The 27,532-nt window shown below is 38.7% G+C and overlaps 1 protein-coding gene across 1 annotated transcript; it reads left to right on the forward strand.

Annotated features, from left to right (window-relative positions):
- On the forward strand, window positions 1-27,155 carry LOC306889151 (uncharacterized protein; the record flags this gene model as incomplete). Its single annotated transcript, XM_079447878.1, has 8 exons — window positions 1-2,750; window positions 3,272-3,333; window positions 3,709-3,821; window positions 4,008-4,240; window positions 5,127-7,585; window positions 22,534-23,578; window positions 24,840-24,967; window positions 25,103-27,155. The coding sequence occupies exons 1-8, from the start codon at window positions 246-248 to the stop codon at window positions 27,153-27,155; spliced, it is 8,598 nt and encodes a 2,865-aa protein (XP_079304004.1). The 5' UTR covers window positions 1-245.
- Between the last annotated feature and the right edge of the window lie 377 nt (window positions 27,156-27,532).

Consider the following 27,532-nt stretch of genomic DNA (forward strand, 5'->3'; position numbering starts at 1 on the left):
GCATTCACTGTGCGCACGTTCCATTGGCCAAGGGCGCGCGCTCTGATGTTAAAGTAAGAGGTTCGGGGACTTGACACTACACTGTCTATAGCACGCAGTGGCTATTATCTTTCTTGCAATGTTTCTGGGCATTTAGGGGAACTTTTGCAACTTTTGTTACTAGCCTATACTTTCTTACCTAATCTAAAGCTTCGTGATTATGGGGGCTAAATTTGAAGGCGCACATTAAAAAGGACTTTATTCCAATGGGGCTGTGGATATGGACATGGCAGGTGTCCCGCCTGGCACTAATGGCATGTGTGGTGGATGTTGTTTTGGCACAGATTCGTTACATGATTCCCGAAGAACTGGAACACGGGTCCTTTGTTGGAAATATAGCGGAGGATCTTGGACTGGACACCAACAAAATCTCTATCCGCAGATTTAGAATAGTCTCTGGTGCGAATAAGCAATACTTGGAGGTAAATTTAGAAAACGGCGTCTTGTTTGTGAACGAAAGAATCGATCGAGAAGAATTGTGCGAGCAAAATCCATATTGCTCATTTCATCTCCAGATTGTTATTGAAAATCCATTAGAATTATACAGGGTAGAAGTTGAAATATTGGATGTCAATGACAACAGCCCTGTTTTTCAGTGGAGTGAATTTAATTTGGATATATCAGAATCCGCCGTTCCCGGATCACGCTTCCCACTGGAAAGCGCGCAGGACTGGGACGTCAGTGACAACTCTCTCCGCTCGTATTTGCTGAGCGTAAACGAACACTTTATCGTAGATGTGCAGACGCGCAGCGACGGCAGCAAATTCGCCGAGCTGATTCTCCAGTCCCCTTTAGACCGGGAGCAGCAAAAGACCCACCATATGGTTCTAACAGCTGTGGACGGGGGCGCGCCGGAGAGGTCGGGGACTGCGCAAATAAACATAACTGTTCTGGATGCAAATGACAACGCGCCAGTGTTCGATCAGAACTTCTACAAAGTAAAACTGGTTGAAAACGCACCACGAGGAACGGTTGTCATAAAACTAAATGCTACTGATATCGATGAAGGACCCAATGGAGAAATCATATACTCTTTTAGTGGACACGCGCCAACGAGAGTGCGTGAGCTGTTCTCTGTGGATCCCCGCACTGGAGACATAAAGGTGAAAGGACTTATAGATTATGAAAAGGCACGAATGCATGAGATATATGTACAAGCTAAAGACAGGGGGCCGTCTGCAGTAGCGGTACACTGTAAAGTTATGGTTAATATCGTTGACGTCAACGACAATCTTCCTGATGTGATCCTTACATCAGTGTCCACACCTGTCCAAGAGGATGTACCCCCTGGCACAGTGATCGCAGTTATTAGCGTTATGGATAAGGATTCTGGGGAGAATGGAAACGTGGACTGTGAAATCCCTCATCACGTTCCCTTTCAGCTACACTCTTCCTTTAAAAACTACTACACGTTGGTTACCTGGGATTTTCTAGACAGAGAGACTATCTCAGAGTACAACATCACTCTCACGGCCCGTGATATGGGATCGCCGCCTCTTTTCACTAGAAAAAACATTCTGGTGCAGGTGTCTGATACCAACGATAACGCACCACGATTTAAGCAGCCCTCCTACACCGTCTATCTGACCGAAAACAACGCGCCGGGTGCCTCAATTTGCACCATAACAGCACAAGACGCAGACGCGGATCAGAATTCGTATCTGTCATATTCTATTTTGGAAAATGACATCAACGGATTGCCCGTCTCCACATACGTGTCTATCAATTCAGACAATGGCAACATTTACGCATTGCGTTCTTTCGATCACGAGCACCTTCGGAACTTTCACATCGTGGTTCAAGCCGAAGATGCTGGCTTTCCTCCTCTGCGCACGAACGTGACTGTAAACGTGTTTGTTTTAGACCAGAATGACAACCCGCCAGTAGTTGCTGCACCAGTGCCTGCGAATGATAAAGGTGTGGTAATTGTCCCCAGATATGTCGATGGTGGATACTTAGTGGCTAAAATCACCGCCGTGGACGCAGACGCGGGACAAAACTCACGTCTGTTTTATGAGGTCCTCCAAGCTACAGATCCCAGTTTATTCAGTGTTGCCCTATACACTGGAGAGATCAGGACAATTCGCCGGCTGATGGAGAACGACCCCACGAGGCAGAAACTGGTCGTTTTGATCAAGGACAACGGTCAGCCGCCCCTCTCGGCCACGGCTTCAATCATCTTGTCAGTTGTTGACAACGTGCCAGAATCCTTGCCTGATCTCGGCGACCTCGCACTCAGCCCCCAGTACCGGTCAAACCTCACGCTGTATTTAATAGTATCTCTGGGCGCAGTTTCATTTACCTTTCTAGTGGCTATTATTGTCCTGGCCACCATAAAAGGATACAGGGACAGACATTCCGTGCGTAATTACAGTTCGTCTCTCGGGTCATGCTGTGGTTTTCATTCTAAGACCTCTGATAACGATAGCATAAAAAAGTCTAATTTGAATATTCACATATCACCAGGAACTAAGGGATCCACGCACAGCGTGGAAATCAACGGGAATGATCCAATCGGCCAAAACTTCTACTATAAAATGTGTTTAACTCCGGAGTCATCGAAGAGTGACTTCATGTTCCTGAAGCCATGTAGCCCAACTGGAACAATAGCTTCTCGAAATAACATCAAGGAAGTTGACAACAAAACTCTAACTTGGAGCCCAGCAAGCAACAGTCTCATTACAAAGAATGAGAGGATCTCCCCTAATGAGGTAAACAATTAAGCGGATGATATAGGATTGGGTATTGAAAAAAACAGAGAAGAGCGAATTAAAACAAACAAAATAATAGGCCTATATAAATACATCCCAAGTATCTAGTATCTGTATGCTGGCAAAGATATAACATCTTAATTTTTCCACTGGATAAAGCCACTTTGCTCAGAGGAAGCTGGGTTATTAAAGTTTAGAAATGGAAAATTAGAGCTTGCAAATAAAAAATATTGTTCGTTTCAACAATTAGTATCATTATAATTATTTTGGACTTTTTTGTACGATAACAATCTTGTAAATAAATCTTAAATGTAAAGTTTTTAAATGGTAAAATAATGAATATATGTCTTACTCAATAATTTCTAACTGCTCTGGTCTCAGGTAGTGCAAGTGCAAGGTTGATGTGAATACTGAATTAGTAAAGTGCCACACTGTTTTGTTTAGGGCATGAACAATTATGTTTGAAGTAAAACCTCTCATTTGCAAATGAAGTTGATATATTAATATTTCGCTTTTTACAGCGCAAATGGGGAAACAAAGATCTCACTCTCAACAAAAACCAGCTCAATTATACATATAAAAGGTAATTACTGTATAAAGTAAAAGTTATTAAATAACTAGTTATTTCTCTCTCTCTCCCTCTCTCTCTCTCTCTCTCTCTCTCTCTCTCTCTCTCTCTCTCTCTCTCTCTCTCTCTCTCTCTCTCTCTCCCTCTCCCTCTCCCTCTCCCTCTCCCTCTCCCTCTCCCTCTCCCTCTCCCTCTCCCTCTCTCTCTCTCTCTCTCTCTCTCTCTCTCTCTCTCTCTCTCTCTCTCTCCCTCTCCCTCTCCCTCTCCCTCTCCCTCTCCCTCTCCCTCTCCCTCTCCCTCTCCCTCTCTCTCTCTCTCTCTCTCTCTCTCTCTCTCTCTCTCTCTCTCTCTCTCTCTCAACATTTGATTTCCATGTTTTTGTATATCTAGCCATTCTGCGATAAACACAGGTAGAACACTTCAGTGCAGAATGATGCAAGATCCAGATAACCATGCATATCAATCTGTTTCTCACTACTGGACTTGGGGGAATCACATGCATGGTAAGACATTATTTTTTATATGGCTAACTACAGTACGTAATATGTTAAATCAAACCTCACACGTGTTTTAAATAGAGGCCACTTATCCGGTAATAGATGTGAGGTGCCAGTTCTAAAAGCTGCAGATGTGTAACTATAGCTGCATTGTCCCTTTATAGTTTGTTTTCTTGTTGTCTTTTAAAACAGATTTTAAGACGTCACCCAAGATGGTTGGTATTCCCAATCGCTCATGGACTCCATGCAAGGATTCACTGCAATCACCGCTGGATTATCAGCGTAATGTTTATATTCCTGGAACACCATCAACACACTGTACCCTCAAGGTGGCTAACAATGGTGACCTCGAAGTCTACAACTCATTCTCAACATTTGGAAAGAAGAAAAAGTTAATGCCAAACAATAACTGCCAAGAGGATGCAGTAAAAACCAATGATTTTTTCAAATGAATTGAACTTTTATGTATTTAAATTACGCATTGTGTGTGTCAGAAGTGTACGCTTTAGTTAAATTGTTCAGTATGATTTGCCTCTATAAATGTCATTACAAAAATACAACTGAATTTTTTTTTCTTTTCATTTTTCGTGTGTCAAGCATTGTCAAAAATTCAGAATGCATTAAACAGGCTGTTGCTTTAATTGTAATTGCTCACATAGTCCAAGTTAATATTTTCCATTTCTATATCCATCCATTTTGTTTCTTCATAGACAAAAAATATTTAATAAAGAAGATTATTAGAAATGTATTTAACAGGGTCCCTAAAAATAATGCCATAGGCTACATCTTTTATTGAAACCATTCGTTAATTTCGACAACTACAGACTCATGACACTTGACTGTATATGCTGGGTTTAGTAAGGACCTTCAGTAAACAAGTTTCACTTTGTCACAATGGTGTCACAATGGTGTCACAATGGTGTCAAAAAGTTAAAAAGTCAATGCAAAAATAATATTCCTTTAATAAACAAGATTTTTATAAAATATACATTTTTGATAAACGTTTCTGTTCACATGATGTCGCTGCACTGCTACAAGTTACTTCTAAAAGCAGACAAGAGAAGAAATGCAGGCACACCAGGAGCCAAGCTGTTGGACAGCGCCAGTGAGAGGAGCGCTTATGTAGCCAGCTGATAGGATGTTTGTGATATCTGTGGGGGTTTATTGATTAAATCCACGGCACGGCGCTATTGTGATGCTTTGGATCTTTAAAAAAAAGCTAAGCTAAGCTCGTTTTATGGTTTATGAAATGTCAGTCAATGTGCTCTTTCGACCTTTATTTTTTACATTTTTGGTTACATCTTTTGTCAGAACGTGAGCTATCGCTTTGGCAGCTGCAGCATTTTGCGCTCTGCAATGGAGACGCATTCAGGCGTGCTTTCGAGGAGACGGCACCTCTCTCTCCTCGTCCTCCCGGCGATGTGGACCGTCGCTTTAGCTATAACAAGATACTCCATCCCCGAAGAAATTCCAGTGGGCTCCGTGGTCGCAAACATCGCCTCCGATCTGGGCCTCGACGCGCACAGCCTTGCGGAGCGAAATGTAAAGCTGGATCATATTCATAGTAAAAAATACCTAGATATAAATAAAGCCACCGGAGAGCTGTTTATAGCCGAGAAAATCGACAGGGAGAATTTATGCCCCGCCAAGTCATCATCGTTTTGTTTTCTAAAGATGGATGTGACTATCGAGAGTCCAATACGCATCTTTAATATCGAATTAGAAATTATGGATATAAACGACAATGCGCCTCAGTTCAGGAGGGAGAGGATACCGCTTGATATTTCGGAATCAGCGACGCCCGGGGAGAGGTTATCTTTAACGAATGCAGTGGATGCTGATGTGGGGGAAAACTCTATCGAAACCTATTATCTGAGTGAGAGCAACGAGTTTACCATTGAGATTCAGTCTGGGAGTGATGGAACTAAATACGTCGACCTGGTACTAAAAACAAATTTAGATAGAGAAAAGCAAGCTGTGCATACGTTGACTCTCACCGCTGTGGATGGTGGCATACCTCCTCGGTCAGGTACAGCCAGTATTATCATTAATGTGTTGGACACCAATGATAACGCGCCACAGTTCGATTTGCAAGTTTACTCGGTTGATCTGATCGAAAACGCACCTGCTGGGACACTTATATTGCAGCTGAACGCCACAGATTTGGATGAGGGTACTAACGCAGAAATTACTTACTCCTTTACTTTGTATACGCCTGAGAAAACGCAGGAAAAGTTCTCTCTAGATCCCAGCCGAGGTGAAATAAGAGTCAAAGACGTGATTGATTTCGAAGAGGTTAAAAGCTTTGAGATGTATGTAGAAGCAAAAGACAAGGCAGCAAATCCCCTGTCTGGTCAATGTAAAATATTAGTATTCATCACTGATCTAAATGACAACTATCCTGAAATTACCATCAATTCATTTCAAGGTTCAATTAAAGAAAACGACCCTATAGGAACAGTCATAGCTGTCATCAGTGTCAGTGACAGGGATTCTGGAGATAATGGCAAACTTCTTCTCTCGATTCAGAATGCTGAGGTGTTACCTTTTGCGCTGAGCAAGTCATCCGAGGACTTTTTTGCATTAACTGTCACAGAGTCACTGGACCGTGAGAAAATCTCTAAATACGACATCATACTCCATGTGACAGACAGAGGAACTCCCCCTCTGAACGATAATGAAATGATCAGCGTTGAAATTCAAGATGTCAATGATAATGCGCCTATGTTTTCCCAAACCCACTATACTATTCATTTATTGGAAAACAATGAACCTGGGGCTTTGTTAGCTTCCCTCACAGCTCATGACCCAGATCTACATGAAAATCAGTATCTTGTTTATGTCATCATAGAAAAAGAGATTGCCAACACGTCAATATCCATGCTGTTTTCCATCAACCCTGAGAATGGAAACCTCTACGCTCTACGCACGTTTGACTACGAAAGAGAAAAGGAGTTTCTGTTTCACATCGAAGCAAGAGACTCTGGAGTCCCTCCACTTAGCAGTAATGTCACTGTCCACATCATCATTCTAGACCAAAATGACAACACCCCTCTTATAGTTTCCCCGTGGCGCCCACAGGGCTCTGTCATTGAGGAAATAATTCCAAGATCAGCCGATAAAAGGTCTCTTGTCACCAAGGTGATCGCACTGGACGCTGATTCGATGCAGAACTCCCGTATAACATATCAGTTTCTGCAAACCACGGACACAACGCTGTTCAGCTTGGATCAGTACAATGGTGAGGTTCGAACGACACGCATGTTCAGCTACAGGGACCCCAAACATCAACGGCTTGTCATCATTGCCAGAGACAACGGAGAACCTCCTCGCTCGGCCACAGTGACCATCAAGGTGTCCACGGTGGAACAGATGGTGACACAGTTTACAGAAACCACAGAGGTGCCTATAGAATACGATCTGTTCACAGATTTAAACTTGTATTTGTTGATCGGTTTGGGCTCAGTATTGTTTCTGCTGCTCATCACTATTCTGGTCATCTGTGTGCTAAAATGTCAAGAACCTAAACCTTCGAAAGCTGCTACCCAGGGCAGGAACAGCATCATTAGCCAGAGGAACTCGACCATTGCTGACTCTACTCTTATCTCGAGTGATGCCTATTGGTACAGTCTATTTCTGGCAGAGACTAGAAAAGGAAATGTGGTGGTACGACAGCCCCTCCCTAATGGCTCAGGGTTTATTGTGTCAAGTATCCCAGGAAGTGCTGCTCTTACAGAGACCAGTGCGTCAAGATCCACATTACAGGTACTGTAACACAAATTTGGGTTGCTAGTGTATTTACAAAGAATGTATATGCTGCTGGCCTTACACTTAACCATAAACATTTAAAAACATAGCTAAATATCATACTTATGATACCTGTGTGAGCTTGAGGGCAATTGACTTTGCACATCTACTAGAATCACCAAGTCTATCACAAAAAACAGAAAAACGAAAAAGTTTGGCATCATTTGTATTGAATTGTGCACAAATATAAACACACAATCAGCTGTATGAATAGAGATAGGAACGTCATATTACTGATTTCAATAATACATACAGTTATCTCACATCATACAAATCAGACGTGAGAACACTTCAGTGTGCCTATATTTGAATGTAAGTGTGACAAGAAGTGACAGAAGAAAGAATTAAAGGGACAGTTTGCCAAAAATCATTTACTTTCCATTATGTCATTCAAAATTTGAATTCCTCTTTTTTTTCTGAAAAACACGAAAGAAGATATTTTTAATAATGTTGACGTAAAACCCAATTGTGCAACACCACAGAACTATTACTCAAAATATCTTCTTTTATGTTCCACAGAATTAAAAAAATGATACTGTTAACAGTTTTTAGTACATATGGATTAATATATAATGGCCCGGTTTCATAGACAAGGCTTAGCCTAAACTAGGACTATGCCTTAATTCATTTTGGCTATTTTAGTCACTTTTATTAAAATGCCTTAGAAAAAAACCCATTACTGATGTGCATCTTGAAAAAAACCATGGCACTGATCTATTTTAAGATTTCAGGGCATGTTATTTTCAGTGGAGACAGCTCAAAATCGACTTAAGCCTGAATGTGAAACCGGAGCAATGACATTTAATTTTAAAGTGTGAGACAGATTCACTGACAGTGAGATGAACAGGGGTTTGTTTGTTGTTTTACTGATTGAATGCTTCTAGTTTTCTGAAGTACTCCAAATGAAAGAAACATAACCCACAAGCTTAATTCGGGTTTTAAGATGGAAGTATTCTGCTGAATTGGGAATGAGTTTATTCAAACTTTTGATAGGTTTGAAAATGCAGTAAAACTAGACCTAGCAACCACATGTCTCAAGCCTTCACAGATTCATTACCAAAACCAGATGTGCAAAATCATTTACATGCATAAAATGTTCTTATTGGATTTTTTCTAACACTAGTGACATTTTATACTTGATCATCTACTTTATAATGATAATAAAAAAAAAACTTTTGCTACAACTTATGTGCAAATTTCCTTTCTTTGGATTGTTGATCATTTATGTTTCTATTTGTTGACAGGAATCGAGTAGTGATTTACCCTGATCTGACTGCTGGTTTACAGCTGGATCTTTTGAACATTATCCATGAGGGGAGATTGATCATCTGTTTTACCCCTTACTTCAAATCCAGACAGTGTCAACAATACATTTCCACATTGAGCATGACATTGCATGGCTAGGCCAAAAAAAGGACCTTTCGACCTTTAAGACATCTACTGTATATAGTCATGCACAGAGGAAAAAGTAATACTTCCTGATAACTAAACCGATATTCAGTGGAAAGAATCTCATTCATTCATTTTGGACTTTTAGATCTTTTTTTGTGACATGAATTGCAATGAGTAGGCCGAACAAAAAGACTGTTTTTTCAATGTTCTGGAATTTATTGTATCTTATTTTTACATGGTCGAATCATGCTGAGGAGAAAGCTGTGACTGATGAGCACAATCTAAGAAGTCAGACATCGCCTATACCTCAGAGTACATGGTTTGAAAGCTGTGTGGTGCACATACAATATATCAAGTACATGACTTTTTTTGCTATCTACCAAATTGATTGATTTTGAAAATTCAACTGTATTTTAAACTCTAGACAGATGCTAAAAAATTATTACATTTTAATGAAAATGGGGTAAATAAAATAGAAAAGGGGTTGGGGGCCCTCATCACACTATGAATCTACCTTCTCTTCAGATATGTATAGCCAGTACTACAATATTATCATCTTGGCACAAACAGAAATGATCACAGATAATAATAATAATTAAACATTTATTTCTTTTTTGTACAAGAGTTTAAAAGTATACTGTTAACTTGCAATTCAGTATCAGTTTTGACTTTGTTTACATGGATTTTTTGAGGTTTTTAATTGTTTTTTACTCTAACATGAAAAAAAGCTTCTTTAATGCTACTTCTTATGTGAATTAAATGTTGTTTGGATTTATTATTAATGGTAAAAAATATATAAATTATTAGAAAGATGGATTTACATCAAATTTTTTTAAATGTGTTTTCAAAATGTTTTAAACTCAACTCCTGTGATAAAACAGTATAAATATTGATCAGAATTTAAACACTAATAAGGCCGGTTTCCCAGACAAGTTTAAACCTAGTCCCAGACTGACTGTAATGTTAGAGGTGTCTTAAAATAATCCTTGTTCGTGAAACCGCCCCACATAGTATATCACACAAGTAAAGTGTATTGTGCCTTTAGCTGTTTGCTTAAGGGTGGAGAAATAAAGTGTGCCTGTAATTATTGTCTGGAGTGACCGTAATCTTAAAATGACTTTGGTCCCTTCCTGATGAGGTTACAGAATGAGTCTTAAACTCTTTTCCCACTAATGGACACTTTATATCTTACTGGCATATCTTGGGTTTCTCATTGTGTTTACTTTTTGTTGCCTTATATGCAAAACGTCCGTATGCAAACAAGTAACCGATGCCTTTGTGTCCCCGTTGGACTATTTGATTTGTCATTAGCTTGTAAATACAGCAACGTGAATAAACGCTTTTGCAGTATATTTCATGACTTTCAGTTTGTCGGGTGGGGAGTGAGTTTCTGAGGCAAAACTGGGATATATTGTCACATAATGTCAAAACCACAAATTAAATTTCTGCTGACCAAGGCAATACAGTCTCCATAGAAACAGTTACTATGAGAACATCTCTTCACATTTATGGAAGCACACTTTTTTTACACACACACACACACACATGCAGATTTGAGGCTGATGCTTTTTCAGTATGTCACGCATGTGACCCGGTCTGTGAAAACCCAGCAAAAGTCACTTTTTTGTGGTTTACTGTTTTCTGTGTAAAATCATCCTACATATAAGAACATTCTTTTAAAATGTAATCTTGATGTCTTCAATATTGACTAAGTAAGGCCATGTCAAAGATTTAAATCATAATGAAATTAATGGTGGAATTAAAAGTTTCATGCCTGTTATCTCAACATTCGATTTTGAGACTTTAGGCTGGTTTTCACAGACCGGGTCACATGTAATATGCTTTAGGTTGCAAATGATTTTAACTGTTATGTCTACATTTGTGTATACAGGACTAACATAAACATGCATTAATAAAATTGCAGTACAACAGTTTTAAGTCAATTTACAGGTGCACCAGGTCTGGGGACAAAACCAATGTTTAAACCAAAAATCGGTCAAATCATTAATTATATAAAATAAATGACATTTGTTTGTATAAAGAATTAAAACAGACCTGGTCAGACCCCTTGTATTATGAACACGCTACACAAAATCTCTGTCCACATGCTGTATTGACTGTAGCTAGGATTTCCAGGCAAATTTTGATGGCATGTCTGTTTTTATACTGTATGTTGCCACTGGTAGGGGCTGTTTAGCTATTACAGTAACCTTTTACCCTTACAAATTTATATTTATGTATGTTAATGTATATTTTTATGTGCAAACAAGATCTTTTTTTTAAATGTATTATACAGTATATATATATATATATATATATATATATATATATATATATATATATATATAATGAATGAAATCAACAGTCAGGTATCAAAAGAAGAATAAAAAATAACTTTTGAAGAAGTTTTGCTATACGTTGGTGAATGTGACACACGAAAGCGTGCAGACCGCATCTCACAGCATCTCACAGAAACCACAGGCACACTTGAGCTGGTCTGTGGATACAGACATGAAACAATGTTTTAAGTTCTTTATTTTTACTTCTCTTTTTAGGAAACTACACAAACCGGATTATTATATAGATAATAAGCACATGCAGAATGTAGCTTGTTCTTAAACTAAGTGACATATTCATTTTTCACCATTATGGTGGTAATCCACAAAAACTCACAATTAGCAGAAACTCTTTGAATTTCAACATTACATAACAAACATTTAGTTTCAGAACACACATAACATTCAGTTCTAACAATCAATTATTTCTGAGAAACAAAGTATGCTGTGAACTCAATCATCTTGGGACCACATGAAATTATTCATGTGGTCCCAACACAAATACAGTATATTAAATAAACATCTGCATTTGCAACTTACCACAACAAATCAATTATAGTGAATGTCTTCTGATTGGTATGATGGTCTTGGATTCCTTACATTCATGTATTGTGTGAGAAAAATTCATAAGAACAAAAGTTAACTGTACACTTCTTAAGCAGATTTTATTCAAAGATGTTCAAAAGTGGTGAGAATCTTTCTTTCTTTTACCGCAAGTGTTATACATCTCAGATACAATGAGGACGAAAACACTGTCAACTAATCCAGTATTTCATATTTTCAAGGTTGTTTTTTCAGTTACCAACTGATAAATCGTTTCTGTTAGTTTAGCATTCTTGGTTAGTAACTGGTCTCTCTCAATTGTCAACTGGTTGCTTTTAAATTGACAGTTGCAAATGACATTGACCCAGAGCACCAGCAGAAGAACTTATAACAGACCCAAACATACAGTAGTTGCTCTGTAGCTTCTTATCCACACAGATTCACTTCCTCAGAAAGAAATAAAACCCTTCTGAAATTGCACATATCTGAAAATACGTCTGTGTCAGTTAGTGTATAATTCAACGAGTCTTTGTACAGCATCTGTGTATATGAAACTTTGCTTACAAAAGGATCAAATTAATCATATAAATACAACTAAAAGTATGGTAAATTCTTTGATGATTCTCCAAAACACAAAAATTTCCAAATAAAAGAAAATGTCTGTCAACATTCTTAATAATAAAATCATAAACATTTCCCAAAAAGGTTTCACAAATGGGGAGTACCAGTATAAATGAACCATAGTTTCTATCTTTATTTTATTTCATAAGGACATGTTTTGTAGGGTAGATTCTATGTATACATTTAAATGACACTTCCTTTATTGTTCTTCAAATATTGATTTGGAAGTAGCCAAACCTTTTTCCATATAATCTGTGAACCGGTTCCAAAATGAATGAAAATATGGCAAAGAAACAGCATTTTTTTTAAATACATTTCTTTTTTTAAATCAATTTTTAGTTAGGAGACAGACAGTTCCCACCTACATAGGTATTTATAACATTAAGTAGGGACCAGAGTTAAGTGTTAATTCTTTATTTGGTGTCTAAATAAAGTGCAAATTGAGGAGATATGGCATCAAAAACCTAATCCTTTGGTGCTACAGGGATTTTGTAAAACCCCCCAAAATCATCAAACGTGAAAAGAAAACCATTTGAGTTAAATAACTGATCTACCGGAATCAAACCGTTCTTAAACCAATTATTAAGAAAAAGAGATTTACGCTTAAACAAAATATCTCTATTATTCCATATAAAACATATATGAGGCTTAGCGATGGAACTCAGCGAGCTTTGCGGGTATTTTGTCAATGTCACAATTACAGCTAAGGAAAAATGTTATGCCACCAAACTTGGAGAAAATATGGGAGGTAATAAAACTCCAAATGCAGTTAGGTTTTCCGATCACATGTCTATGACAATAAACTTTTAATTTATTGTTTAATGTCGCAAGATCCAAATAATCGAGGCCACCATTTTCGCCACCAGAATTCACTATTTATATTCACTATACTCCCCCCAACAGATGCAACTAGTGCAGGACTGCTAATGAACTGGCCATGCTTGGTACAAAAGCCGTTGTTGCTGAGTCTGAAAGATTTACGGGATGAGGGTAGGTTGCTGCCTGATAATCTGATGATTAGTATCCAATGGGCTTTTTTGATGAGTGAGCAGTCCGACGGGATGTAGCTTTTGAGAAGCCTCTTGAGTTCAGCGGCCAAGTGCTTGGATCTGACGCTGGGAGAGACCTTTTCGGGCGGCTGTGGTAGCTGCGCTGATGCGAAAGGAATGGCTAGAGAAGTGTTCTGCGTGGCTGCCAGATTGGAGCAAGACGGTTTTGAGATGATTTTGGAACTGGACGACTGGAGTCATCTATGAAGAGAGGGTCCGATGGGGATTTAGCTTGTGATCTTCTGAAATTTACATTTAATCATTTGGCAGATGGTTTTATCCAAAGCGAATTACAGATGAGGAAACATTGTAAGCAATTATAACAACAAAATACATAAGTGCATCAAAACTAGTCCATTAAAGCCTAGCACAGTATACAAAGCTAAGAATCGTGAGGTTAGTATTTTTTTAAGAAGGCAAGGGAAAAGAATTAGGTTAAATCAATCAGCGACGTGTTGACGGAAGAGATGTGTTTTTAGGCATTTTTTTTAAAGATGGCAACCGAGGCTGCTGATCTTGTAGCAGCAGGTTGATCATTCCACCAATGTGGAACAGATCCAGAGAAGGTATGGCAGAGTGACTTATTTCCTTCTTGGGATGGTACCACTAGTCGTTGTTCCATTGCAGACCTCAGTGATCTGGCAGGAACATAGATCTAGATGCGGTAGGGCTGACGGCCCCTTGGAGCAGCCGCGGGTTTGTCTGAGGTATCCTGTCGGGCGCTGGTGAGCTGGCTGTCATTTGAGGATGCCGAAGGACCATAATCGTCGACGGAGTTGTCGATAGGGGTTGTTTTGTTCTCTGACCCGTTGCAATTTGGGTATACCAAAACATCATATATTGTGTGATGACGTTTCTGCCTAATGATGTCATCACTGGAGTTCAATCTCAACGGGGCTCTCTGTTTAAAGTGTATTTTACTACCTTACGGCGTCATGTTAAAATTGGGACTTGTTAATGACTTCTCTTGGATGTATTATTACATCTGCATGTATTACATCTATGCTGTGTAAGTCATGTTAATGTTATAGTAGGTTATGGTTTCGGGTGATGTATATATGATTTGAAAAGACCTTTATTGATTGTTTCATGTCTTTATATAGAAGTATGCTTACTTTCTGAAATCGTAAAATTTTGAGTTCTATTTATGATTCATATTTCATTTGCATAATCTTACTTGTTTGCTCAGTGTTGTGTGGGCGGGTTCTGGGAGCCCACGTTGCCCGAACCTATCGTATGTCGTGTACGTCGTTTTGTTTTGTAATTTTTATTATTTGTTTAAACAATACCATTAGAAAAGTAGGCTGCAAATAAATCACTTCAGATAACTTACATCTAAGTTTGTTCTGAGTCGTCGTCTTCCTCCTGCATATCACCTCAGCGTCACATTTAGATCTGTCATACAAAAGGTTCTTTGTAATGGAAAAAGTTCTACAGATCATAAAAAATCTTCTTCTTCAACATCACTGTGGGGAACCTTTTGTAGCACCTTTATTTCCAACACTGTAAAGGCAGGTCTGCTTGTATATAGTCTACATATAAAGACATTACAGAGTTAACATATTTTAAGCATGTTCACACAACTTTTACGAAACCACAACATAAAACCCGTCACAATGTGTGATTAACAGATCATGCAAAAGCCACAAATACAAGATGTAAGAGGTTTATTAAGAACAAGTTTTGCATAGTAGACATGATATATTAGACAATAACAATTAAACAGTTTCTCATGCTTTTTTCACTTCATCTGTCATACAAAACTTTTAAAATCAAATCAAAGTCCTGGATAACATTTAGGCAGAAAGTATAATTCAAATTCTTGTCAATATTTTAAACTGCACATTAACTCTGAATTGTTAGCACTAAATTATGTAGATGAAGGTCAATTCTGGGGCAACAAGTGCCTTTATAGTTTTATCAGTTTGACTTTTATCAGACATATGGCTGTACCATTTATGTTGTGAACATGAATCTTATTAACCCATGCCATTTAAAAAAAAGTCAACAACACTTAAGATAAAAGCAAATACATGACAAGTAACACATCTGTTAGGACCCGGGCTCAAACTCGGGTCTCAGGTGTGAGAGACAGTCACTACACCAATCGAGCCACGCACGGCAAAAGGCAAGGACAGCAGGTTCAGTAGATCAGTTCATTAAAGGGCAAAATGCTAAAGGCAAATAATAGTAGTTCTACAAAGGCAAGGGAAGTAAATCCACAGTCAAAAGGCAGAAAATTCAAAAGGTAGAAAATCCACAAGCTCCAAAAAGGTGATCCTGTCTCAGGAGAGAGGCAATAGTCTGCGCAGGTTAAACACATGTGATGAGTGCTACACATACAAACTTAGTCCAAAGAACCAAGGAAGACTGAGGACTTACTACAACATAAAACACAGGTGACAACATCTACTCTAATTACAAAGGAACCAAAAACAGAACACCGCTAGTGGGGGCCGCTAGTGGCAAAACCAAGGCATGACAGGTAGATTGGTGACAAAGTCTACAGATTTGTCAACTTCTGATCAATAAAATGCATCCATCGAAAGTTTTCTAGTAAAAAAAGAATACATGCAAGGAAAAGTAATAAAGTTTTAGTAACATTTCAATATATGTGGGATTAGAAATAGACTCAGATGGGAATACAATTTACATAGAGCTCAGAGGAACCATCACTGTATGATCTGGAGTGTATATCATGTACTGTATCAGGCCACATTTTGTAAAATAAATGCTCTCTGTAAAACAGGGATTTCTGACTGGTATCGTGAGGATGCTATTTTTTCTCTTCAATGAGTATGGAACTATTGGTTTGTAACCATTGTACCTATTATTTTATTGATCTTATTGTTTCGTAGCTTGTCTCTTTCCTCTGGTATTACTAGTTTGTAACTGGTCTCTTTCATCAGTGAGTCTGGTATTATTGGTTCGCAACTTGTCTCTCTTTTTGGTGAGTTTAGTATATTTGGTTTGTAGCTGGTCTTCTTTCTCTCTTATTTGTGAGGTTGGTATTCACACCTGTCCATTCATTGCTACTGTTATTAGGACTTCTGGCTGGTAACGTGAGGTTGGTTGTGATAGATCTGATGGATTCTAATATCTTGTTATTGATCCAAATGTGTTGTTCCATCTTGTTCATATGCCAAAACGAATAAATGTAAATGTCCTGCAGACTTGAATGTCAGATGGGAAGAACAGCAGGCAGGAGAAGAAGTGATGTAAATGAACAAAGTTTATTGTAGAGAGAAAACTAGTTGCGTTGAGATGCCCATTCTTACTCTGACTAGAATTCTGCTTCTAACTTTGTCCGACTTCGTCTGACTAGAAACGCATTGAGCATGTGTTATTACACAACATAGACAGTGGAAAAATACTGCTTGTCTCCTGAAGTTATTATAAACCTTGAGAATGAGACCACTGCAAATTCATATCTACTCGTGAAGACAAAACAAATGCAGCATCCAACAGAGTGTAGAATATAGCATTAAGAAAAAGTAATATAGAATATAATAACTATGGAAATGAATATAATCTATAACCAAGAAACATAGAACAAATCATAAATAATTATTATAAAGAATAATAAGGATAGGGAAATAAGAAGTTAAATACAACACAAAATGTATGTCTACTCACAAGAATTTCATCATCTTTAGAAAATGCACACTCACAGTCAGATTGTTTTTAAGAAATTCAGATCAGTTCCATTAGAGTAGAGTGGAAGTGAGGCGTTTAATACTTCGGAACTGTTGGTTTGTAAGCATTTTTCAAATCTGGGAATTTAGATGCATAACTGGTCTGGGTATAGTCTGGTATGAGTCTGGTATAATTGGTCTGTAACTGGTCTCTCTCTTCTGTGAGTCTGGTATAATTGGTCTGTAACTGGTCTCTCTCTTCTGTGAGTCTGGTATAATTGGTCTGTAACTGGTCTCTCTCTTCTGTGAGTCTGGTATAATTGGTCTGTAACTGGTCTCTCTCTTCTGTGAGTCTGGTATAATTGGTCTGTATCTTATCTCTCTGTTCTCTGAGTCTGTTATAATTGGTTTGTAACTGGTCTCCTTCTTCAGTGAGTTTGGTATTATTGGCTCGAAAATGGTCTCTCTCTTTGATGAGGTTATTATTGTCATCTGTTAATTCATTGTTTCTGAATTGACATTGGTGATTGGTATTGACACACAGAACCACCAGAACGACACACAGTAGACCCAAACACACTATAACTGCTTGGTAACTTCTGATCCTCATACATTCAACTCCTAGAACTGGGAGGAAAGAAATTTCTTAGGTTTTACTTGCTCATCTGAAAATGTATCTGTGATTATGTATAAAAATAATTAAATGAATCTCATTACCTGTTTGGTTTCTCTTGGTGTCTGAATGTTCTTTTCCTGTATGGACATCATTGAAGTTCATAGTTTCATTTGCATAGATAGGCATCTCATAATCATCTTCTCCGTGTTGCTCATGTGGTTCAGAAATATCCATGTTGTGCAAAGCACCCTCAAACATGTCTAATCCTTAGAGATAATACTGCAAATGCTTAATCTTCGTCTCTTGTGGTTGTTTATGTACTTTAGCCTAAGAAGACACGCCTACCGACCACCCACAGTCTGATCCTGCGTCTTTTAGACAAAAACGGAAAGGACTCTAATCATACTGACTAATGTGTTCACTGTATACAAAATAACCATTCAGTAAATTTAGTAGTGCAGTACACCAACTTTTACAATAGAGAAACATGTTAATCTCAATGTGAATCCACATGGTCAATGTAATAAGGGATTCTCCCTCTTCTAAATCAGATGTTTATTTTTTAACTGATGACCAAAAAAGACGCATGTTGCCTGTGGTTTCTATGTTCTGTGTGTTCTGTAATCGGATTATAAAATTATAAAAAACATTATCAATAAATTATTATTACATTTAGTTTATGTTCATTAGCAACACAACACAACACAACAACACAACACTCCTAGTAAAGTTTTCTAAGGATGAATACTGCATGGGCTGAAGGGAAGTCTGCCCTTCGACATTCTCCTCATCTCACACATTTAACATTACAGAAATTATGCAGTTGTCAAACATCTTCATGGTTTGTCACAAAACTAAACCATGAAACCATATCAATGTGTGAAGTGCAAGATCATACAAATATTAAGCACAGTATAAGATCCATTTATTAAGAACATGTGTCATACCGCTTTAACAGTTTTTTTTCTTAAATGTCTGACACCCAACCTCTCGATTTCTCTGCACGCACAGCCACAAAACATTCACACGTTGCAAAATATCATGCATCTCTGGCAAAGGCAAACACTTACTCAAACATTTTTTTAAATGTTGTGTGCACTACTATGTTTTTATAGTGGTAGACACAACCACTAAATAATAATAATACACACCAGAGTACACACACGGCAATTAAGTCTTCAAATATGTATTGTTATGTAATACATCCAGTGGCACTAGTGGGGGCTGTTTATCAAGCTTCTGGATAAGGAAAGCACAAAGATTACAAAAGAAGATAAAACACGTGGATTTACTACTAAGTAATGTAAATTTGAACATGCCAACAAATTACTCAAAATGTTATTTTCTCTCATTTTGCGAAGTACATAGTTCAATCTTATCGCATCACAGTGAATTGTTTGCAGGATTGCAGCAGTGTCAACTTTATTTGACATAAATGTTTATGTTAAAAGAATTTTAGGGGAGTTAATACCCAAATAAACATACTAACCGTCATGTTGTTCAAAACCTGTGTGACTTTTCATTTAGGCAATTCTGCAACAAAAGAACAACAATGCATAGTGCAGCACAGTATACAAAGCTACGCATTTTTGTTTTTATGGATTATATCCATCCAGTTTCCAAATATACTTGTCCTCTTAGGGTAGCTGGCAGGGCTAAAGTCTACCACAGCATCTAAGGCCAGAGGAAGGGTACACCCTTATGGCCAGTCCATTGAATGCAGTGCGTCTGTTTAATTCATTTTTTGCGGTCCTCAGTAGGCCTATGTGTTCTGCATGTTCCCACACAGGTTTGTCAGCATTTTTTATGAAAAAACAGTACAATGCATTTATATATATTGTAGCAAGGTGGAAGAATACACGACAAGGTTAGCTCAAAATGAAAAGCCCCAGAGGGTGGTTTTTATTTTACAGATATGTGGTGGTGTGAAAGTGCATGTGGGATCCCTCTTCCATGCTGTTCTCCGTGTCCTCTGTGAGTGTTTGTCTGTGAGGTCCTCATGGCGGGATTGGCCGGTCACAGGCTGTACTCTGTAGTGCAACAAAGAGCGCATTCGTTCAGGTCTCATGGAGAGGTGTCTCACCTTCTCTCTGTGCGCTGGCTGTTTATAAGTCCCTCTGTTGATCGCTGTCAGCTGTGACCTAAACCCTTTGATGAGTTTTGCCAGGTGCTTCTTGTCTGTTTCCAGGGCAACGCTGATGTGAGCTTGGGACGCTCGTCACAATATATATATATATATATATACTGATCAAAAAATAAAGGGAACACCTAAATCACACTACATTAGATCTCAATGAACAAAATATCCACGTTAAATCTCTTCACTTACATACTTTGCATAACTTGCGAGAACAAAATAATGTGACAATGGTCGATGAAAGCCAAAATTGTAAACACATTCAGGGCAGGAATTACAGTAAAATCCCTGTAAAAAAATGGAAATATTGGCTCATTCAACTTTTAAAGTTTTACCACAGAAACTCACAATGTCAGTCAGTCATGTGCATGGGCAATGTCTGGGCGTACTCCTGATGAGATGGCACATGATCTTCTCTCAGACCTGGATCAGAGCATAAGTGAGCTCCTGGACAGTCTATGGTGCTATTTAATGGCTTCGGATACATCCTAGAGGTTCTCAACTGGATTTAGGTCTGGGGAACGTGAGGGGCCAGTCAATGTCATCAATGCCTTCATCATCCAGAAACAGCCTAGAGACTCTGGCCACATAAGGTCTGGTATTATCATGCACCAGGAGGGCTTTGCACTGCACCAGCATAAGATCTGACAATATAGTTGAGGATTTCATCCCAATACTTCATTGCACGTGGAGGTCTATAAGATCCTCTGAGAATGGTCCTCCCCAGACCACCCATGTTGTTGCCTCTCCAGTGTACCTGTTGTCACTTTTATTTGCACCAAAACAAGTGAAAATGGTTCACAATCACTTATGCTTACATACCGGGTTGATTGATAGTCCTGAGTGTTAACTGACTTGGTGTTGAGCTGTGATGATCAGGTGTTCCCTTTATATTTTTGAGCAACATATGTCTAAGATGTCATAAGCTACTGACAATCTGTGCATTTTAGGACATTTACATCTAATGTGGTCAAGACAAACTAACCAAAATCCAGATGCTTGATTCATATATGGCAAATGTTAACTTATTTACTTTGTATCACCACATGGTGGCACTATCTACTTGCAAATTAAGTAGCCGTGTTTTCGCTTTGCTCCACCTTTTCACACACACTCCCACAGAAGAGCCCTGCATTTTGCTTTATATCGTCTGTTGGAGTAGTGGAATAAAAACCGATCATTTATCACGTTCACCAAACCTTGTACAAATAACTGATTGTGCTTAAAGAACCAACTAATCGTAAGCTTTGAATAATGGCATCATTCAGGAAGAATACGTGTGTATGGATTATCTCTACATTTTTGCTATTTTATCTTGCTGGGACTGTGATGTCGAGACAGATTGCATATACCGTGTCCGAGGAGGTGAGTCCAGGAACATTTGTAGGAAATCTAGCCAAGGACTTAAATCTTAAGGTGGATGATCTAGAATCACGGGGATTTAGGATAGTTTCAGGAACCTCTAAAAACCATTTTGCTGTGAACTTAAAAACTGGTGTTCTATATGTACAGGAGATAATGGATAGGGAACGGCTGTGCCCTAATGTCAACACTTGCACAATAAGCTTAGAGGCTATTGTTAATAATCCTTTACATGTTTACAGCATAGAGGTAAAGCTGTCGGATATCAACGACAACTCGCCTCTTTTCCCAGAAAAATCACAGTTTATTCGTATATCTGAGCTGTCATTGCCTGGCGCAAAATTCCCCCTGCTGAGCGCAGAAGATTTAGATGTTGGAAGCAACTCGGTTACCACATACAAAGTGTCAAACAATCCATATTTCACCGTGGAGGTGAATATGGAGGCAGATGGTCTTTCACCTGAGTTGGTTCTGCAAAAACCTCTGGACAGAGAGAGACAGTCTACAATCCAGCTGATTCTGACTGCTGTTGATGGAGGAAAACTTTCACGTTCCGGCACATCAAATGTTATTGTTACTATTTTAGATGCCAATGATAACACACCCGTATTTTCCAAACCAATTTACAAAACTAAGGTCTTAGAAAACGTGCCAATTGGCACTACTGTGCTTAAACTGAATGCAACAGACCCCGACGAGGGTCTTAACGGTGAAATAGTGTATAGTTTTAAACAAGGCCAAAAAGGAATCGCAGATAAGTTTGCTATTAACAATAGCACTGGCGAAATATCAGTCACTGGCATATTGGATTATGAGGAAGTTACTGTGTTTGAGATCCGCGTGGAGGCCTGGGATAGGGGCCAAAGTCCGCTTGCATCTCATTGCAAGGTCCTTGTGGAAATATTGGACATAAACGACAATGCACCAGATATTACACTTTCATCGCTGTTGGACATTGTAAGTGAGGATGCAAGACAAGGTACTGTAATAGCCTTTATCACAGTTCAAGACAAGGATGCAGGTAAGAATGGAAAAGTACATTGTTCCATCCCTAAGAACTCCCCTTTTGTATTGGAGTCCACACAGGGGAAATACTACTCGCTTGTTTTGAGCAAATCACTTGACAGGGAAGAAACGCAACAGTACAATATTTCACTTACAGCTACAGATGAAGGCACCCCGCCTCTATCAAACACCGCCGTCATAGTGATTCATATTTCTGATGTGAACGACAACGCTCCTTTATTCCAAAATTCCATTATTAATGTTTATGTGAAGGAGAACAGCCCACCAGGCGCTAAGGTAGCGACTGTTTTTGCGCAAGATAATGACTTTGGTAAAAACGCTGAAGTGACTTATTCGCTACTTGACGGTTCCAGTATGCCCTTATCGACAGCCATAAGCATAAACTCTGTGACTGGGGAGATATACAGCATGCAGTCTTTTAACTATGAGCAGGTAAACACCCTGCAGTTTCATGTTCAAGGGATGGACTCTGGTGTTTCTCCCCTTAGCAGCAGTGCAACTGTAAACATTTTTGTTCTTGATGAGAATGACAACAGTCCTGTTATTTTACCTCCTTATTCTGAACCTGGATCAGTTAATACTGAGAATATTCCCTATTCTGCTGAAGCGGGTTACTTTATAGCCAAGATCAGAGCTGTTGATGCTGATACCGGATACAACGCACTTCTGTCATATCACTTATCTGAACCCAAAGGAACAAATTTATTCCGAATCGGGACCAGCACTGGAGAAATAAGGACCAGGAGAAGAATGAGTGACAATGATTTAAAAATGCACCCCCTCATCATTTCAGTCTCTGATAATGGGGAGCCATCACTATCAGCCACCATGTCTCTGGATGTTGTGGTCATGGAGAGTATGGATGACATAAAGACATCGTTCAGACAAGTTCCAGTTAAGGAGGAGAGTTTTTCAGATCTGAATCTGTATCTGCTCATCGCTATTGTGTCAGTGTCAGTCATCTTTTTACTGAGCCTCATTGGTTTGATAGCCGCTAAATGCTACAGGACAGACACTAGTTTCAGCAGGTACGGAGCTCCAGTGATCAACACTCATCCAGATGGCAGCTGGTCCTACTCCAAATCCACGCAACAGTATGACGTGTGTTTTAGTTCAGACACGATGAAGAGTGACGTAGTAGTTTTTCCCTCGCCATTTCCACCAGCAGATGCAGAACTGATCAGCATTAATAGTGGAGATACTTTCACACGCACCCAAACTCTTCCAACCTCAGACAAGGTAAGCCATTGTTCATTTGCGTTGGCTGTTATTAAAATTTAAAAGTATAGACTTAATCTTTTTTTTCTTGCATTTGTTGCTACTTTTCAGCGTATAACATTGAATTTCAGAACCACCCATTGGACAGTGGTCATTGTTTAAAGTTGCACTAGTTTTTGGTCATTTTATTCACCTCGATGGTGGAACCCCAACCACCTGAGGGCGATCATAAATTATTGACCTACTTATTTTGTATTGTAATTTATTTTTATGCTGTTTTTGACTGTTTTTATGTTTTAGTATTTTTTATCTGTGCACTTGTTGCACTTTGAGATGTGTCCGTCATGTGTAAAGTGCAATACAAATAAAATGTATTATTATTATTATTACAATAGGTGCTAATACAAAGTTACTAGTTTCAACAAAAGCCAGACCACCTCCTGTACCAAGTATTCACAGAAGAGGTATGTTTTAAGTAGTGTTTTGAAGGTTGTGAGAGATGTGGTTGACCGGACCGAGTTAGAAAGAATGTTCCACCATTGAGCTGTGAAGGAGAATGAGCGGGAAAGCAATTGAATGCCCTTATGAGAAGGCAATACAAGACGTGGCCCTTTTGCTGAACGCAGGGTTCTTGATGGGGTATAGGAGTGTGGCACGGTGTGAAGGTATGCTGGTGCAGATCCAGTGATTGTCCTGTAGGCAAACATCAGGCAAATCATTATTGAATGATTTAATCAATTACATGCTGATCTGACTGAATAGACGTTGTGGTCTTTCCAGATTTGCTGAAAATGTGTTTAATAGATTGTGATTACTATTCATTGCTGACACTTATGAGTGATTGCAAGCATTTTTTTCCTGCTATTTAGGAAATATTTACGATATTGTTTTTACTTTATTGCTAAACTACGGTTCTTTGTTGCTGATATGCACAAAGGCGTTTTATGACCTTTATTGGATTAATTCTAGCGTTGGTAAAACACTGGTACTTAGTAGCCACGTGGAGGCGCTGTTAACCGTGATTTTCTTAGCAGGATCGTTATAGGCATCTTATTTTAAAAACTCCTCCTTCCGAATCATTATACCCCAACCATGCAGAACAGCGTTTTTTTGGCATACGACACATCGAACATTTGATTCACTTGTTCATTTATTTCGGAAGATTGTTTCATTGTATACGTGTTTTAAGTCTTGACTGTGAACAATGATGAATCAATATGTTGGATCCACATGGACTACGATTTTGCTGTTTTATTGTTCATGGACCTTATCTTCCGGTCAGGTTGTCTATTCTGTCTCAGAGGAAGTCAATACAGGAACCGTTGTCGGAAATATCGCAAAAGATCTTGGCATCAATGTGCATGAACTGGAACCTCGTCTTTTTCAGATTGTGTACGGAACCAACAAAAGGTATTTTGGGGTAAATTTAAAGACTGGTGCTCTGTTTGTGAATAACCGTATCGATCGAGAATATCTGTGCTCTAATGACCAGAAATGCACAATGCTTGTAGAAGCAATGGCTCATAATCCGTTAAATCTGTATAGAATAGAAATCAATATAATTGACATCAATGATAACGCTCCATCATTTCCGATGAACAGTCATGTACTAAACATAACAGAAGTCTCCTCTCTTGGAGAGAAATTTTCTCTTCCTTTAGCCGAAGATCCGGATTCGGGCAATTATGCAGTTAAAAGCTATAAACTTAGTCCCAACGAACACTTTTCTCTAGATGTGCAGAACGTAGAGCAAAGTGTTACTGTTGAAATGCTACTGATAAAGCCTTTAGACCGAGAGAAGCAGTCTGTCATTTGTGTATTACTGACTGCTGTTGATGGAGGGAAACCGCCGATGTCTGGAACATTAGAGGTAATAGTCAATGTGTTGGATGTAAACGATAATTCTCCCGTGTTCAGCAAATCTCTTTATAAAGTGAAGGTACATGAAAACATAGCTTTAGGAACACAAATCATCTCCCTCACCGCCACTGATTTAGACGAGGGAATAAATGGCGATATTACATATTCCATTGTTAAGCTAAGGAATGCCAAAGTGTCAGATCTGTTTTCAATAAATTCCGAAAGCGGACTAATAAAAATCAGAGGTAATATTGATTATGAAGAAAATGCTGCTATTGAATTAAGGGTGGAAGCCAAAGATAGAGGTCAACCATCAAAAAGTTCGCAGTGTAAGGTGTTAGTTGAAGTAACTGATGTGAATGACAATCTGCCCGAGCTCATGGTGACTTTGTTGGCAAGCACTATTAAAGAAGATTCAAAGGTCGGAACAGCTGTAGCTTTAATCACAATCTCTGATAAAGACGGAGGTAAAAACGGAATAGTGCACTGCGATATTTTAGGTCAGGTACCTTTTAAGATCGAGTCATCTTATAAAAACTATTACTCTTTAGTTGTCAACGGGCAACTGGACAGAGAGGAAATAGCGAATTATAATATCACAATAAGAGCTACAGATGAAGGGACACCATCACTTTCTAGCACAAGTGTTATAACAGTTCACATATCTGATGTGAATGACAACGCGCCACGCTTTCCAGAACCTGTGATGAACGTGTATTTAAAAGAAAACAGCCCAGCAGGCGCTATTATAGCAAGGGTGACTGCTGAGGATTCAGATATCAACGAAAATGCTCATTTTACGTACAGTTTAATTAGCAGAGACAAAACTGTCATTCCATTTATATCAGTGATAGATGTAAACACCGAGGGTGGAGAGTTGTACAGTAAACAATCCTTTAACTTCGAAGAACTCAAATCATTTCAATTTGAGGTTCATGCAGTTGATTCTGGAAAACCACCACTAAGCAGCAACTTGACAGTAAATGTTTTTATAACGGACGAAAACGACAACAGTCCTGTTATACTGCCGCCGTATTCAGAACCCGGATCAGACAATACTGAGAACATTCCCTATTCTGCTGAAGCGGGTTATTTTATAGCTAAGATCAGAGCTGTTGATGCCGACTCTGGATATAACGCACTTCTGTCGTATGACATATCTGAACCTAAAGGAACAAATCTATTTCGAATCGGGACCACCACTGGAGAAATAAGGACCAGGAGACGAATGAGTGATAATGACTTAAAAACTCACCCACTTATTATAACAGTGTCTGATAATGGAGAGCCATCACTATCAGCAACTATGTCTATAGATGTTGTGGTCATGGAGAGTATGGATGACATAAAGACATCGTTCAGACAAGTTCCAGTTAAAGAGGAGAGTTTTTCAGACCTGAATCTGTATCTGCTCATCGCTATTGCCTCAGTGTCAGTCATCTTTTTACTGAGCCTCATTGGTTTGATGGCAGCTAAATGCTACAGGACAGACAGCAGTTTCAGCAGGTATGGAGCTCCAGTTATCAACACACATCCAGATGGCAGCTGGTCCTACTCCAAATCGACGCAACAGTATGACGTGTGTTTTAGTTCAGACACGATGAAGAGCGACGTCGTAGTTTTCCCCTCACCGTTTCCGGCTGCAGAGGCAGAATTGATCAGCATTAACGGAGAAGACACTTTTACCCGAACTCAAACTCTTCCTTCAACGGGAACGGTAAGACATTATTTTAAATAGTTGACATTGACTCTTGTTGCCGTTGATAAATAAAAACTGAATAAACAAAGTGTCCACACACTGGAAACTAATACACTATATTTGTATAAAAGTTTCGAAAAAAGCTTTTATACAAATACATTCTTGGAGCAGGTTTCAGTGTGTGGACATTTTGTGTGTTTAGTTTAAATTTTTTCCTGCACTTGAGCCCCTGTGGCTTGCGGATATGATACCTGGATTTTTGACGTTGATAAAATAAAACCATAAACTATAAAAATAGTTTAGATACTATTCAGGATTAAAATTATCCTTTCAAAGTGGTCGTTTGGATAATTTAGGTGTTAACCGTTTTATAAACAATACATTTCTTCCATAACTATGTCACTTTCACAAAGCAT

The sequence above is a fragment of the Barbatula barbatula genome (genome assembly GCF_947034865.1).
Source record: "Barbatula barbatula genome assembly, chromosome: 24".
Classification (NCBI taxonomy): Eukaryota; Metazoa; Chordata; class Actinopteri; order Cypriniformes; family Nemacheilidae; genus Barbatula; species Barbatula barbatula.